The 13,454-nt window shown below is 43.7% G+C and overlaps 1 protein-coding gene across 1 annotated transcript in view; it reads right to left on the bottom strand.

Moving 5' to 3' along the window:
- The window catches only part of PITPNC1 (phosphatidylinositol transfer protein, cytoplasmic 1), a 211,408-nt gene that overhangs the window by 90,217 nt on the left and 107,737 nt on the right, over positions 1–13,454 (bottom strand). The window contains exons 3-4 of the mRNA XM_015423679.1: positions 12,930–13,018; positions 4,670–4,677 (exon numbers count right to left, since the gene is read on the bottom strand). Coding sequence (XP_015279165.1) covers positions 4,670–4,677; positions 12,930–13,018 — 97 coding nt within the window. The remainder of the gene's footprint in view (positions 1–4,669; positions 4,678–12,929; positions 13,019–13,454) is intronic.

The raw sequence follows: 13,454 nt of genomic DNA, 5'->3' as shown, positions 1-13,454 counted from the left end.
GAGCTCAGACATTTACATTTACTTCATATACATCATATAGCTAAATGAATGCAAATGTTTTCACTACATTCTAATAGTGAAGCAAATATCTTGGTGACTTACAATGGACATAATTTTTGGCATGCTTTCTGCTCATCTATTAATGCACATTTTACTATCTACAACATCAGTCCATTAGGCTACTTATTACTAACTTCAGAGTCAATGTTTTCCCCAGTTTAGAGGCATTATTTCCAAGTACAGATAGACAGATTTAACTATCACCTGATAGATATTCAGTGTCTTATCCTTGTAATCAGTTTCTCTGGAAATGAGGCAAGGTTGTTTAGATTTTTCATGGCTTCATTATAACATATTTCCTGTATCCAAAGGGTAATTGGATTTTAAGATATGTTACATATCTGTGACAGCATCTCTTTCTCACTCACTGTCTTCCCTTCCAAGCAGCCTCTGTTACGGCACATATTCATCTGCTAAACAGATGAATTCACAGAATTAGAGAAGAGAGGATAGGCCTGGCCACACCTAAGCAACTTGAGGGTGGGCCAAGGGTTGGGGAGAGAGGGCTAAGCTCCTCTCCTCTCCTTTAGTGAGACCTATGTGAGGTGTGCTAAAGAAAGGTGGACGCTGGACTACGTACCCACCCTGAATCCGTCCCCCTAGGAGGGGGAGTCTGACACTAGACATAAAGTTAGCCAGGACAGGAAAGGTAACATTCTCAGAACAGTTTCACATACAGGGGCAGCTAGATTGGCACAGATTAGGGGTCTCAACATATGGATGAGAAAGTGGTGCTGGGAGGAAGGGTTTAGATTTGTTAGACACTGGCAAATTTCCTGGGACATGTTAATCCTGTACAAAAGTAACAAGCTTTACTTGAACCAAAAGGAAGTGTACTGCTGGCACTTAATATCAAAAAGGTGACAGAGCAGCTTTTAAACTAATCCCAGGGAGAAAACTATCAGGATCTGGGGAGCCTCCGGTTTGAAACAACTCAATCCAAAGGGATAATAATGTAAAAACTCAGGGTAATATTGGTAGGAGCACAATGGGAGTGAGAGTAGGCAGCTCAGGAGAACCAAGGGATAGTGATGCTCCTACCTCATGGTGCATGATGGTTTCACTGGGAAAATGTCACCTTGCACACCAAGTGGGAGGAGCGCTTTTTCAGTCATCAGAAGCTATAAAGTTCTTTCCAAGGCTTGCCTACACATGTGTGCAGGCCCAATGTGTGCCTGCACAGAAGGCAACTCAATGAATAACAGTTACAGGAAAGTGCAGCCCTGTTTTCAAACTGCGGAGGATATGAAGAGACAATGCTGCTGGCTGCTCTCAGGTATCACCTGTTGAAGTTCACTAAGCCTGCAAATATTCCACAGGTTGTGTCACTCTCTATCAGCGAATTTAATTAACTGTACATTTTTAATGAAGATAAAAATATTTTTTTAAAAAAATAACAAGAGGTGAGTCTTTTCTCTAATTCTGTGAGAGTAGGATGGCAAATGTGGGCCATGTGCAGAGACAAAGGGGCTGGGGGAGGCAAGGGTTGTTAGAGATGGAAATGTGCTATAGGTGTCTGCAGGGCTCTTTTTGTAGAAAAAGAGGAACTCATTAGCATAATAGGCCACACCCAACAGCACAAACTCATTAGCATATTAGGACACACCCCTGACAGTGCAGATCTGCCCTCACAGAGGAGGGAGAGTTTGTACCTGAATAAACCTTTATCTTAAAGGTGCCACTGGACTCTTTTGGATTGCTGGCTAGGGGGGGGGGACGCACAGATCTGCGCAGAAAGAAAGGGGCCTCCCAGCTCCCTGCACTTAAAGGGACTCCCTTTAAGTGCAGGGAGCTGGACCCCCCGTAGCCAACCCCCACCCCCCATCAAGCCGCTGCTCCCCCCGCACCCTGCATGGGCGGGCCGGGGAAACTCACCTTGCTTCTTTTTGCTCTGGTGGCCCTACTGAGGGCTGCTGCGAGCAGGGGGCGTGGCCAAGCCAGATCGCAACCGGAACACCATTCTGGTGTGTTCCGCCTGAAAAATAGCCCTGGGTGTCTGTAAGCAGTGCTAGAAGCCTCCAAGATGGGGGATTTGGAGTGCTTGGTGCTAAATGACAATTTAGATATTGGTAGTGTCTCAGAAATATGGTGGAATGGGGAAAAATCAATGAGTTAGTTATCCCTGGATATAAGCGCTATAGGCAGGATAGGGAAGGACATATTGGGGAGGTGTTGCATTGTATATCAAAGATGGCATATCATCAAATAAGCTAGAAAACATTAGGGGAACAAACTCCCCAACAATAGTAATATGGGTGGAATTACTAGGCTCTAAGGGTTACTTAGGGGCCACAATGGTTTAGAGGTTAAGACGCTGATCTGCAGACCAGAAGGTCTGTAGTTCATCAGTTCGAGACCCTAGTGCTGCATGACGGAGTGAGGTTCCATCTCTGGCCCCAGCTCCTGCCAACCTAGCAGTTTGAAAGCAAGAAATTGTAAGTAGGTAAATAGGTACCGCTTAGGTGGGAAGGTAACAGCTTTCCATGCACCTCGGCGTTTAGTCATGCTGGCCACATGGCCACAGAAATGTCTTTGGATAGGGCTGGCTCTTCGGCTTGGAAACAGAGATGAGCACTGCCCCCTAGAGTCAGATTTGATTAGCTTTCAAGCAAGGGAAACCTTTAGGGGTTACTTAAAAGTAGGAATGTACTTTCACCTACAGGATCAAACCCTTGAGGCTGAGATGGAGAAAGACATAAGGGAGGTGACTAAAGCAGTAATGTCATGATACTGGGAAACTTCAACTACCCTCACATTGAATGGGTAAACAGACTCATGGCACAGACTCGGAGGAGGGCTGACGCTGTTTCTTTTGCTCCAAGACACTAAGTCCTTTTACCTCTCTATTTTCTTTTCTTGGAGTCTCAGAGCGGCTTACAAACTCCTTTCCCTTCCCCTCCCCACAACAGACACCCTGTGAGGTGGGTGGGGCTGAGAGAACTCTGACACAAACTGCTCTTTCAGGAACAGCTATGCCAGAGCTTGTGACTGACCCAAGGTCACATCAGCAGGTGCAAGTGGAAGAGTGGGGAATCAAACCCGGTTCTCCCAGATTAGAGTCCGCACACTTAACCACTACACCAAACTGGCTAGAACAAATTCTTTTTAAATACGCTCATTTTATCACTCTTTTCAGCCTTGGAGTTCATGTTTTCTTCTTCTTTAAGCTCTGGTAGTTTAATTGGATAATCAGACTGTGTTTTATACTATCAGAGCTTTTAGAAGCGGCAGCAGCCAAGGAAAACATTGTTGTTGATGATTAAGCTCTACAAAGTCCTACAAAGATAGCTATTGAGACGATTAATCTGAACTGTGAATTTAATTGTGAGCCTAATTTTGAACTACCTAACTGAGATATTTAACAGCTGTCGAGAGTATGTAATTCACTCCAATGGCTCAGAGTGAGGAAACAGCTAGAATTAAGTCTCTCAAATGGGGATGGGAGGTAGAGGAATTTATACTTCCTGATTCCAAACAAACAAAGATTGAGGACTTTTCCCCATTAACTACCTTAGAATCAGAAGATGCTTTTCAAATACCTACCTCCAACCGCTTTTCTCCAGTAAGTGAAGACACTGATAACCTCTTTGAAATTGTTTACTCTGCTGCACCGCTTGAAGCACAAGACACTGATAACCTCTTTGAAATTGTTTACTCTGCTGCACCACTTGAAGCACATGATAGTGGCTTAATTAACTTTGACACAGCTGAAGACCCTGACTCCTCTGCAACTCATCTCAAGACAGCTAATTTGGCCACTGAAACTTCTGCAGACCTGCTCATTCTGGTGGCTGAATCAATGAGTCTTATTTGCAAAAGGCTCAATTCACTACACTCTAACATATTGAACATTGCTGAGTCATTATCAAGGTTAGTTGGAGGCAAGGATGATAGAAGCAAAGCGTCTCCAACCAATAAGTCCTTTCCCTTGCAGCCATCAGATTCGAACCACCCTAACCCTGACCTTGATCCCTATGAAGCCATAGCGGCTGCGACTGAGACTGAACCCGGTGAAGACGGAGGTCCTGTGCCTGAGTCGGGGCAGTTTAGGGGTAGGGATCCCACTCCCGGCCTTCGGTAGGGCACCACTGGTGCCAGCTCCGGAGGTTAGGAGTCTGGGAGTGCTCCTAGATGCCTCCTTAACAATGGAGGCCCAGGTAGCAGCCACTGCTAAGTCGGTCTTTTACCACCTTCAGCTGATTCAGCAGTTGGTTCCCTTCCTTGGCTGTGGCAACCTAGCTACAGTGATCCATGCGATGGTCACCTCGAGACCATGCGATGGTCACCTTGAGACTAGATAATTTTATAAATTAATAAAAGATCAAATTAAATCTGTATTATGAGTGCTGAGCAGCACTTTACGCCCCCTTACCACGTTTTAAAATAGATAATTCTTTCTATTACAGTGATTGCTCATGAAAATATATCAAGTTTCTGAAATTATCATTGCTTAAATAACTGATAACATTCTCAGTGAAATATAAACATGTTAGTGATATAAAAGAAGGATTCGTCTTCTCCTTGCCACTATGGAAGAAAATATTTTGGAATCTCTTGCTTGGCTTTACTACTAAATTAATTAACATGACAAAGAGTAAGCAGAACTCACCGTGTATTCTGATCCAAGTTTGTCCAGTGGAAAGCAAAGAAAAGGAAAAATAATGGCATCGTTATTTTATTGCTCACATTGCTTTAATTAAAATGCAAAGATGCATTAAGAATTGTGCTGATGCATATAGTATGGACAATATGGACTCTTTGAGATGGAACCTTGTAGGAGTTCAGAATTTCTAATTGCCTTGCAGCTAGTGAGGAGAGGAAGTGAGACATGGATTACTGAAGTACCAGGATAGCAGATACTCCTGCTACAACTTTTGCCTGCCAATGGAATGGGGGCTACAACCCAAAGATGGAGACAGGAGATCTACCTATCATTTCAAAAGTGGTATGGGTTACTCTCTTGTTGGGTGAAGGGCCAAAGGATCTACTACATACAAAAGAAGTCATTTACACTGTAAAACACGTTGCTCAATAAAAGGCAGGAGGGGCTTGTTCTATTTGTTTCTGACTGTTCTAGTTGTATCTTATCTCAGGAATATTCCAGTTTAGGATTAGATAGATAAACAGACAGTCAGATACAAGTGGGGGACCTGCAAGGACTTGTGAGGGAAATCTCATTTTCCCCTGTATCCCCTCCCCCACTGTTTCCTCTTTCCTTCCTGTTGGCATCTCCCATACCATTTTGTTGGCATATTGTATTATATGTATGCAAGATGACAGCCAATGATGCACACATGTCAGATTAAACTGATCTGGGTGACAGGTAAGACTGTCATGTGACAGGGTCACCAGATGCAAGTTGCACTAGGTTGCATCAGCTAATTAACTATGTCACCATGAGTTGGCAAAATGACTCTGATTGGTGCAAGTACTGTATATATGTAATGTAGTCTAGAGGCAAGTGTTCCACACCAGTGGAAGAGTGTATTGCGAAGCACCTTGTCGGTCAGTTCTATGAACCTGGGATACCGCATGGTGGAATGGACTGTGTAAATAACTGTAAATAAAAGCCACTGTATATAGCTCAGATACAGCATCCTGATATCATTATTATTCAGACGTTCTGCGCATGCCGTCACATTTCCCCTTTCCCTGCTTCCTTCTCTCTTTCTCAACCACCAGCCAACCTACCTTTTATCTGCCCCTCACCTACAGCTATACCTATTCTTTACTTATATGCAGGGGTCGTTTCGTAGAAAAAGAGCTAGGGGAACTCATTAGCATAACTCATTAGCATATGACACACCCCCTGCCATCACCGGAAGTGTGTCATAAGGTCACACCCACCACTCAGTCTTAGTCTTAAAGGTTAGTCTTAAAGGTGCTATTTATTAGTCTTAAAGGTGCTATTTGAGCTCTTGGACTATTTTGCAGCAACAGACTAACACAGCTACCTCGGGGAAGCTCCTGGATGGGGCTGGGAGTCCTTGCGGAGGCCACGTGGAGTAGAGTCAGCCAGGCAGAGGGGGAGGACGCCAACTTACCCTCCTGCTTCTTCCTCCTTCTGCAACAGAATGAGGCTGGAAGGAGGGGGCAGCCGGAAGAAGGGGCGGGGCTTCGTTGTGTGCCCCGCCCCCTGCACCTCACCCGGGGGAACTGCGATCCCCCAGGATCCCCCCCGAAATGACTTCTGCTTATATGCCACCTTTCTCCCAATCGGTAGCCTAAGAAGCTTACATCATTCTATTCTCCTCCATTTTACCCCCACAAAAACCCTGTGAAGGAAGTTAGGTTGAGAGTGTATGACTGGCCCAGAATGACCCAGTGAACTTCCATGGCAGAGTGAGGATTCAAACCTGAATCTGCAGGAACCTAGTCTGAAAATCTAACCATCACACCACACAATGATTGTTGTTGAATAGTAGTGAGCAAATGGACTTGTCAGTCCTCCCTCAAATGCCAAAATATCCCTGGAAAGGGCCCTACCCCCTCTCTGTCTTTTACTGACAGAAATCAAGGTTTGAAGACTAGCAATACTATTGTGGCAGCCTAAGAACCCCCATTACACCTTCTAAGTGGGCATGCAGTTCTTAAAACTACAGGAGCTGCATCTATTAATAGGGGGGGCTTACCCCCCAATGTATTTATTCTAGGTTTCAGGGTTTGTTTGGTGGGGGGTTTTTTTGTTTTTTGTTTGCAAATCTGGGGCTTTTCTCAGGTTTGTAAAAATATTAAGCTTTTCTGTCCGTAGATAGGGTCATATTTAGAATATATGTCGATAGGATGCAAGTAAGGTTAAATTTGCCCCCCCGCAAGCCCCATAGACTATTTCCCTAAAGGGAAAAATAGTCCCCCTCCCACATATATCACCCATAAAAAGGGGGTCATCTCAAATTTGCATATGTTACAGGTATGTACAGTAATAAATACCTTTCATGTATAGTCTTTTTCATAGTGATTGTCTTACATTCAGAATATTTTTCCTTTCAGGTAAATACAGTATTCTGGTGTTATACTGAGAAACTGGATACTAATTTCATATTATAGTATATAAGATCAGATATTGTTCTTCCAAGTGAGACAAAACATAAATCAGGCTTAATTCTTAGAGGTCAGAAACCTGTTAAACCATTTTGGCATGTATAGCTTAAACAAACTCTTCACAACAGGTACATGTCCCTGCAAGGCTGGTGTTCTATAACACATTTTTTAAAAAGTAGAATGTTAAAAAGCTATATCAATACAGAACTGGAGATTAGGGGGAACAAAATTTTGGGGGTGCTGGTCACCCTTGGCAGCCCAAGCAAGTAATTAGATTTGTTTTCATTTGATGTTTGGGTTGAGTCTAGAATGGTATCCAAAGGAAGCCCCAGGAGGACCATGGTGGCTCTCAGCAGTCCCACCAGCCTACTAAACAGAGAACACATGAGAACATGCAAGTAATTAGGGGGGAGAGGTGGAGGACACTAATTGAAGCCCAAATAGAATGCATTCCACAGGTTAGGAAAGGCACTGCCAAGTATAAAAGAAGGCCTGTGTGGTTAACAATGCAAGGAACCTGTAAAAAGTAAGGAGGCTTCTTTTAAAAAGTGAAAAGTCTGCTCCAAGCAAATTGAACAGGAGGGGCCACAGGCTCTGGCATAAGAAATGTAAGTCAATAATTAGGCAGGGAAAAAAGAGATTTTGAGGAGTGGGTTGCTAAAGGCATCAAGACAAATAATAAACATTTTTTAAATATATAGCTGGAGCAGGAAACCAGCCAGAGAAGCAGTTGGGCCTTTGGATGATCAAGGAATAAAAGGATTACTAAAGGAAGATGGGGAGATGAAATAGAAGTTCAATGACCTTTTTTTGCTTCTGTATTCACTGTGGAAATTGTGGGGCAGGTACCTATGCCACAGCCCCTATTTTCAGGAAGGGAGTCTGAAGAACTGAGCCAAATTGAGGTGACCAGAGATTAGTTGTAGACCTACTAATGAAATTAAAAACTGATTAAGTCTCCAGGTCCTGATGGTATACACTTGAGAGTTCTTAAGGAACTCAGATGTGAGATAGTTGATCTAATAACCCCTATATGTAACCTATTACTAAATTCAGTCAGTGTACCAGAAGACTGGAGAGTAACAAATGTTACACCAATTTTTAAAAAGAGACTGAGAGGGGAACTAGGAACGTACAGGCCAGTCAGCCTAACGTCTGTCCCAGGCAAATTAGTGGAAAATGTAATCAAAGATACAATTGTTAGGCACATTGAGGGACGAAGCCTGATGAGAGAAAATCAGCATGGCTTCTGCAAAGGGAAGTCCTGCCTCACCAGCCTTTTGGAGTTCTTTGAGAAAGTGAACAAGCATGTAGGCAACAGTGACCCAGTAGACATTATATACCTGAACTTTCAAAAATCTTTTGACAAGGTACCTTACCAAAGACTCCGTCCTGAGTAAACTTAGCAGTCATGGGATAAGAGGATGGGTTCTTTTATGGATTAAAAATTGGCTAAATCACAGGAAGCAAAGAGTAGGAATAAATGGGCAGTTCTCACAATGGAGGGAAGGAACCAGTGGGGTCCCACAAGGATCGGCATTGGGGTCAGTACTATTTAATTTATTCATAAATGATCTGGAACTAGGGGTGAGTAGTGTAGTGGCCAAGTTTGCAAATGCCACAAAATTATTCAGGATGGTGAAAACCAAGGCTGACTGTGAAGAGCTCCAAGAGGATCTCCACAAACTAATGTGGCAAATGAACTTCAGTGTTGGTAAGTGTAAGGTGATGCACACTGGGACAAAGAATCCCAGCTTCAAGTACAGGCTAATGGGGACTGAACTTGCTGAGACTGAGAGGGAAAAAGATTTGGGGTGGTAGTGGATAGCTCAATGAAAGCATCAACCCAGTGTGCTGTAGTGGTGAAAAAGGCAAATTCTTTGTTAGAGATTATTAGGAAATGGATTCAGAATAAAACGGTCAATATTATATTGCCCCAAAAAGTACAAAGGAGGGCAACCAAGAGGAGGGCAACCAAGAGCACCTTCTCTATGAGGAAAGGTGGAAGAGTATCGGGCTTTTCACTTTAAAAAAGAGATTACTAAAGGGGGGAAATGACAGAGATTTATAAAATTATGCATAGGGTGGAGAGAGTTGAAAATATAAGGTTTTTTTCCTCTCCCAAAATACTAGAACTTGAGGCATCCAATGAAAGTGATGGGTAGTAGGTTCAGGATGGACAAAAGAAAATACTACTTTACATAGAGAATGATTAAAATGTGGAATTCACTGCCAGAGGATGTAGTGATGGTCACAGGAATAAACAGCTTTAAAAGAGGATTAGATAGATTCATGGATGATAAGTCTATCAATGACTACAAGCCATGGTGACTGAGGGGAACCTCCACATTCAGAGACACTCAGCCTCTAAATCCCAGAACCAGGAGGCGACATTAGGGGAAGGCTTTGGCCTCTATGCCCTGTTGTTGGCCGTCCAGAGGAACTGGTTGGCCAGTGTGTGAGACAGGATACTGGAATAGATGGACCACTGGTCTGATCCAGCAGGGCTCTTCTTCTGTTTTGATGGAAGGCAAATGGATCCTTCATTCCTCCACCCTTTACTTTATAATATGATAAACACAGTTGAAAGTGGAAGAAAACTGGGCTCACACTGGGTTTAGCCCCCTGCTCCATGAGTAGTAATTTCTGGAACTGTCACGGGCTGGAGTGCAGGCAGGGCAAGAGAGGGATAGTCCGGGTCCAGTCCAAGGTCGAAAGCCAAGAGAGCAAGAAACCAAAAAACCAAGTCCAAAGCACAAACCGTAAGCGTAGTCGTTAAGCCAGAGTCCAGGGGGTCAGGAGCCAAAACACCAGAGTTCAGGGCACGAACGAAGAGCATTGTCATCAGAGCCAGAGTCGAGGAGCCGAGAGTTCAAAGCGGGAATCAGGAACACAGGTGAGGTGAGTCCAAAGCGTCGTCAAGCTGACTAGTTGCTAGCACAAGGGATCGACCGAGAGTGAGGAGCTAAATATCCCTCCGGGCTGTTGTCAATTACCGGCCAGCGCGTGTGTCCCAGCTCCTCTTAGAACTCATGGCTGAGAGACGCGCTTCTCGCCATCGGGATGCCAAATCCCACCGGCGCTGATCTCACAAATGGACCACCAGTGGGGACAAATCAGGGGGGCTGTTTGACGTACGTTGTTCCGCCTCAGCTGTTGCCGGAGCAACCTGTGCGGCTTCATTGGGGCCAGGTGTAGCGTCTGCTGGAATTGGGAGCTCATACTCAGAAGCACTCAGGACTTCTGCTGGGGCCGGGAGCTCATTCTTGGCAGTACTCATGACAGGAACGGTATCCAAAGCAGTTGTTATCAGGAGAAACCTGGGATCAGAAACAGCCTGCCAGAGCAGTTTTTATTTAGGGAAAGATGGACTATATCTGAGCCCAAGACCCCCATCCCACCACACATACAGTTGTTTTGGCCAGTGGAGTAATCATAGTAATCATAGTTACTCTTCACCTCTAAAGCAATGACTGAAGAGACAGGAAAGTCATTGTTAGAGTTTTACAGTAGGATTTGGAAGACTGGGATTCAAATCCACACTTAGCCCTGAAACTCATAGGGTGAGTCTCTGGCCCTGCTATCACTAAGCAAAGTTTGAAGGTTCTGTCCAGCCTATGGTATGATATCATCCATTCTCAGGGCTGTTGTGAAGATAAATGGGAGAACCATATATGCCACCTTGGGCTCCTTGGGGAAAGAACAGGATTGAAATGTCGCTGATAGAGAGAGCCAAATTATACAATATAGTTCTTCACTTGTTTACCCTTGTTTTCCTATGTCCCCCACAGCCATATAGCAGTTGTGGGGAACTGGTTCTAAAGAGAGAGAGAGAGAGAGAGAGAGAGAGAGAGAGAGAACGGGTGCGAAAGAGAGAGAGAGAGAGAGAGAGAGAGAGAGAGAGAGAGAGAGAGAGATCAAAAAGGCTTGGAATAGGGGGAGAAGGGTTCCTGCCTCCGTCCAGTTTTCTCATGCGAAAACTGTTCGGGGGGGGGGGAGTTATGTCATGGATACTTTGTAACATATAGTCTGGTTTAGGAAGAGAGAGTTGGGCATGAAGACCCTGGAGAAACAAACTAGCACATGACGCATGTTCTCAATACATATCAAAAGCCTGTTTGGTGCCTCCAGGAAAAGAGCATCAGAAGAAACTGATGGTGCATCCCATGAACTCTGAAGACACAGTGATGGCTTCCCTGGTTTAATCCTATACAGAGGTTAAGGGAAATTGCAGGAGAGAGGATGTTGGACAGATTGGCTGAAGGTGGCCAGCATTTACCTGTGGCATGCCCAGAGTCATCCCACCTAGTTTTTTTCCTGTTCATTCACTTCCCCATAGCCAAAACAATTCAGTTGCTTCTCTGTGCCTTTCTCTGTTCAGGAATATTCCCTGGTCATACATGAGAAGTGTGCATGTGCAACCATTATCCAGAGCAGTGGAGGAGGGGAGGGGAGGAGGGGATGGTGGCACAGCTTTCCCACTTTCCCCTCCCCTGACAGCAACTTTCTGACACTGGGAAACTTTATTTCAGAATTGTGGGACTAATGTGAACTAACAACCAGCGAGTCAGGAGGCTGCAGTAGTGAGGGCAAAGGGCATAGAATCACCCTTTCTGACTCTTACATCCATTGATATGGCTGTTCATCCACATAGGTCTTGTGACACTACAAATGTGCTTGAACATGGTAGCTAGGGGAGGGGACTGTGGGAAAGATCCACAGTTCTTGCACCTAAGGATAACTGGACTGAACCCAGGGATTTGTTCTACTGTTTATTTGAAGGTGTAACTGCCAATACTATCAGCTAAGGCCCTTACTTTGAGTTATGGATTGGATCCAAAGAATTATGAGTGAAAATCCCTCATGGAACAGATTATTTCCTTTCCATGGAAACCCTCTGCACTTCTTGAAACACCACTCCTGAGGCTCAGAGATCCTTGGTAATGTCATAGGATGCAGGGCAGAGGGCTGTAGGTACGACAAGTGGAAATTATCCTCCTAATTACTCAAGTTCCTCCTCTGCTCAGGTGAGAAATCACACAAGAGGAGAGACGGGTGATTTCTGGCAATTCCCACAGCACCCCCACATCAGATTTCATACAGTTCCTGGGGATTTCCCACTGCAGTGGGGTGCAGGATGGGAGGAGATACTATGAAAAGGAACGGCAGCAAAGACTCTTTCTATGATCAGGGCTTGTCTCACGGTTCTCTGAATTCAATGGTCCTTGATGAAACTAACTTGATGTAACAGTTCAGCACAGAGAGATGTGTGGCAAGAGCCATGTGGGTTATAGGCACTACTGATTGGGACTTAGTGTACAGTCTTATACAATGCAATATCTAAGCAAAAGCTTATAGAGTTGAGCCATACAAAAGTATCTGGATTAGGAGCAGACATTGGAACACGAGGCAACAAGCAATGAAGGCCAAGATACAAATCACCTATGATGTGTTGCTGTTTAGGGATTAGGATTTTTTAAATTGATCAATTAGATGTTTCACATTAGAAATGTCTGCAAACTCAGACAAAAAATAGAATAGCTAAATCCTATTAAAAATGAAGTAACTCATTTGGCTTAAATTCGGGTAGTCATTATTTCATAGTTTTAATCTTCTATTTTCTTTGTTATGGGTGTTTCAGGTATTTTATAGTGATTAAATTAAATTTTATAGTGATTAAATTAAATACATAGTAGCTAAAATTGTACTTTTCAGGAAGTATTGCTGAATTTAAGATCCGCTTTCAGGCTTGTGCTATAGAGCTTCAAAAGACAAATATAAGTTGTATCCTCAAAAAAAGTTCTTCATAATTTGACTCAAAAACTTACCTGTAATTGTGTAAGGATAGTAATTCCAGGCTTTCTCAGTTACATAAAATATTTTGGGAACAACAGCTCTTGCCCAGCTTGGAAGTTTGCTGTAAAGAGAAACATAAGGTTTGGGTAACAAGATAAAGTCCAAAAAACTTAATTTCCCTAAAGAATGAGTACACTTATGAAAGATGTAGTGACTCCTGTCACCTAATGAAACCATGATGAAGGGAAACCAACCTCTTTGTGCAAAAGGCCAAATATAGGTCTGGTATTCACACTGTTGTTATATAAGAGCCCAAACTATATCTTGCCTTCTGTACTTTATACTATTGCAAGCCACAAAGTGGCAGCAGCCCAATAAAAATTATGCTCCCCCCCACACACACACTGCCTCTTCCTTCATCTTCCGAATGACCTCCAAACTGTATGCTGATGTGTCAGGATAATATTTTTCATACTGGCTTGAGACTGAAGTAAATCTTGATACAGTTGCACTGTTAATGAACATCTTTTGATTTTCATGGAAATTTAGGCATGTAT

Source organism: Gekko japonicus, unplaced genomic scaffold (genome assembly GCF_001447785.1).
Source record: "Gekko japonicus isolate JY-2015 unplaced genomic scaffold, Gekko_japonicus_V1.1 scaffold33, whole genome shotgun sequence".
In the NCBI taxonomy this organism is placed as follows: Eukaryota; Metazoa; Chordata; class Lepidosauria; order Squamata; family Gekkonidae; genus Gekko; species Gekko japonicus.
Note: the sequence above shows the minus strand (reverse complement) of the source record. Positions and strands in the feature narration are given on the sequence as shown.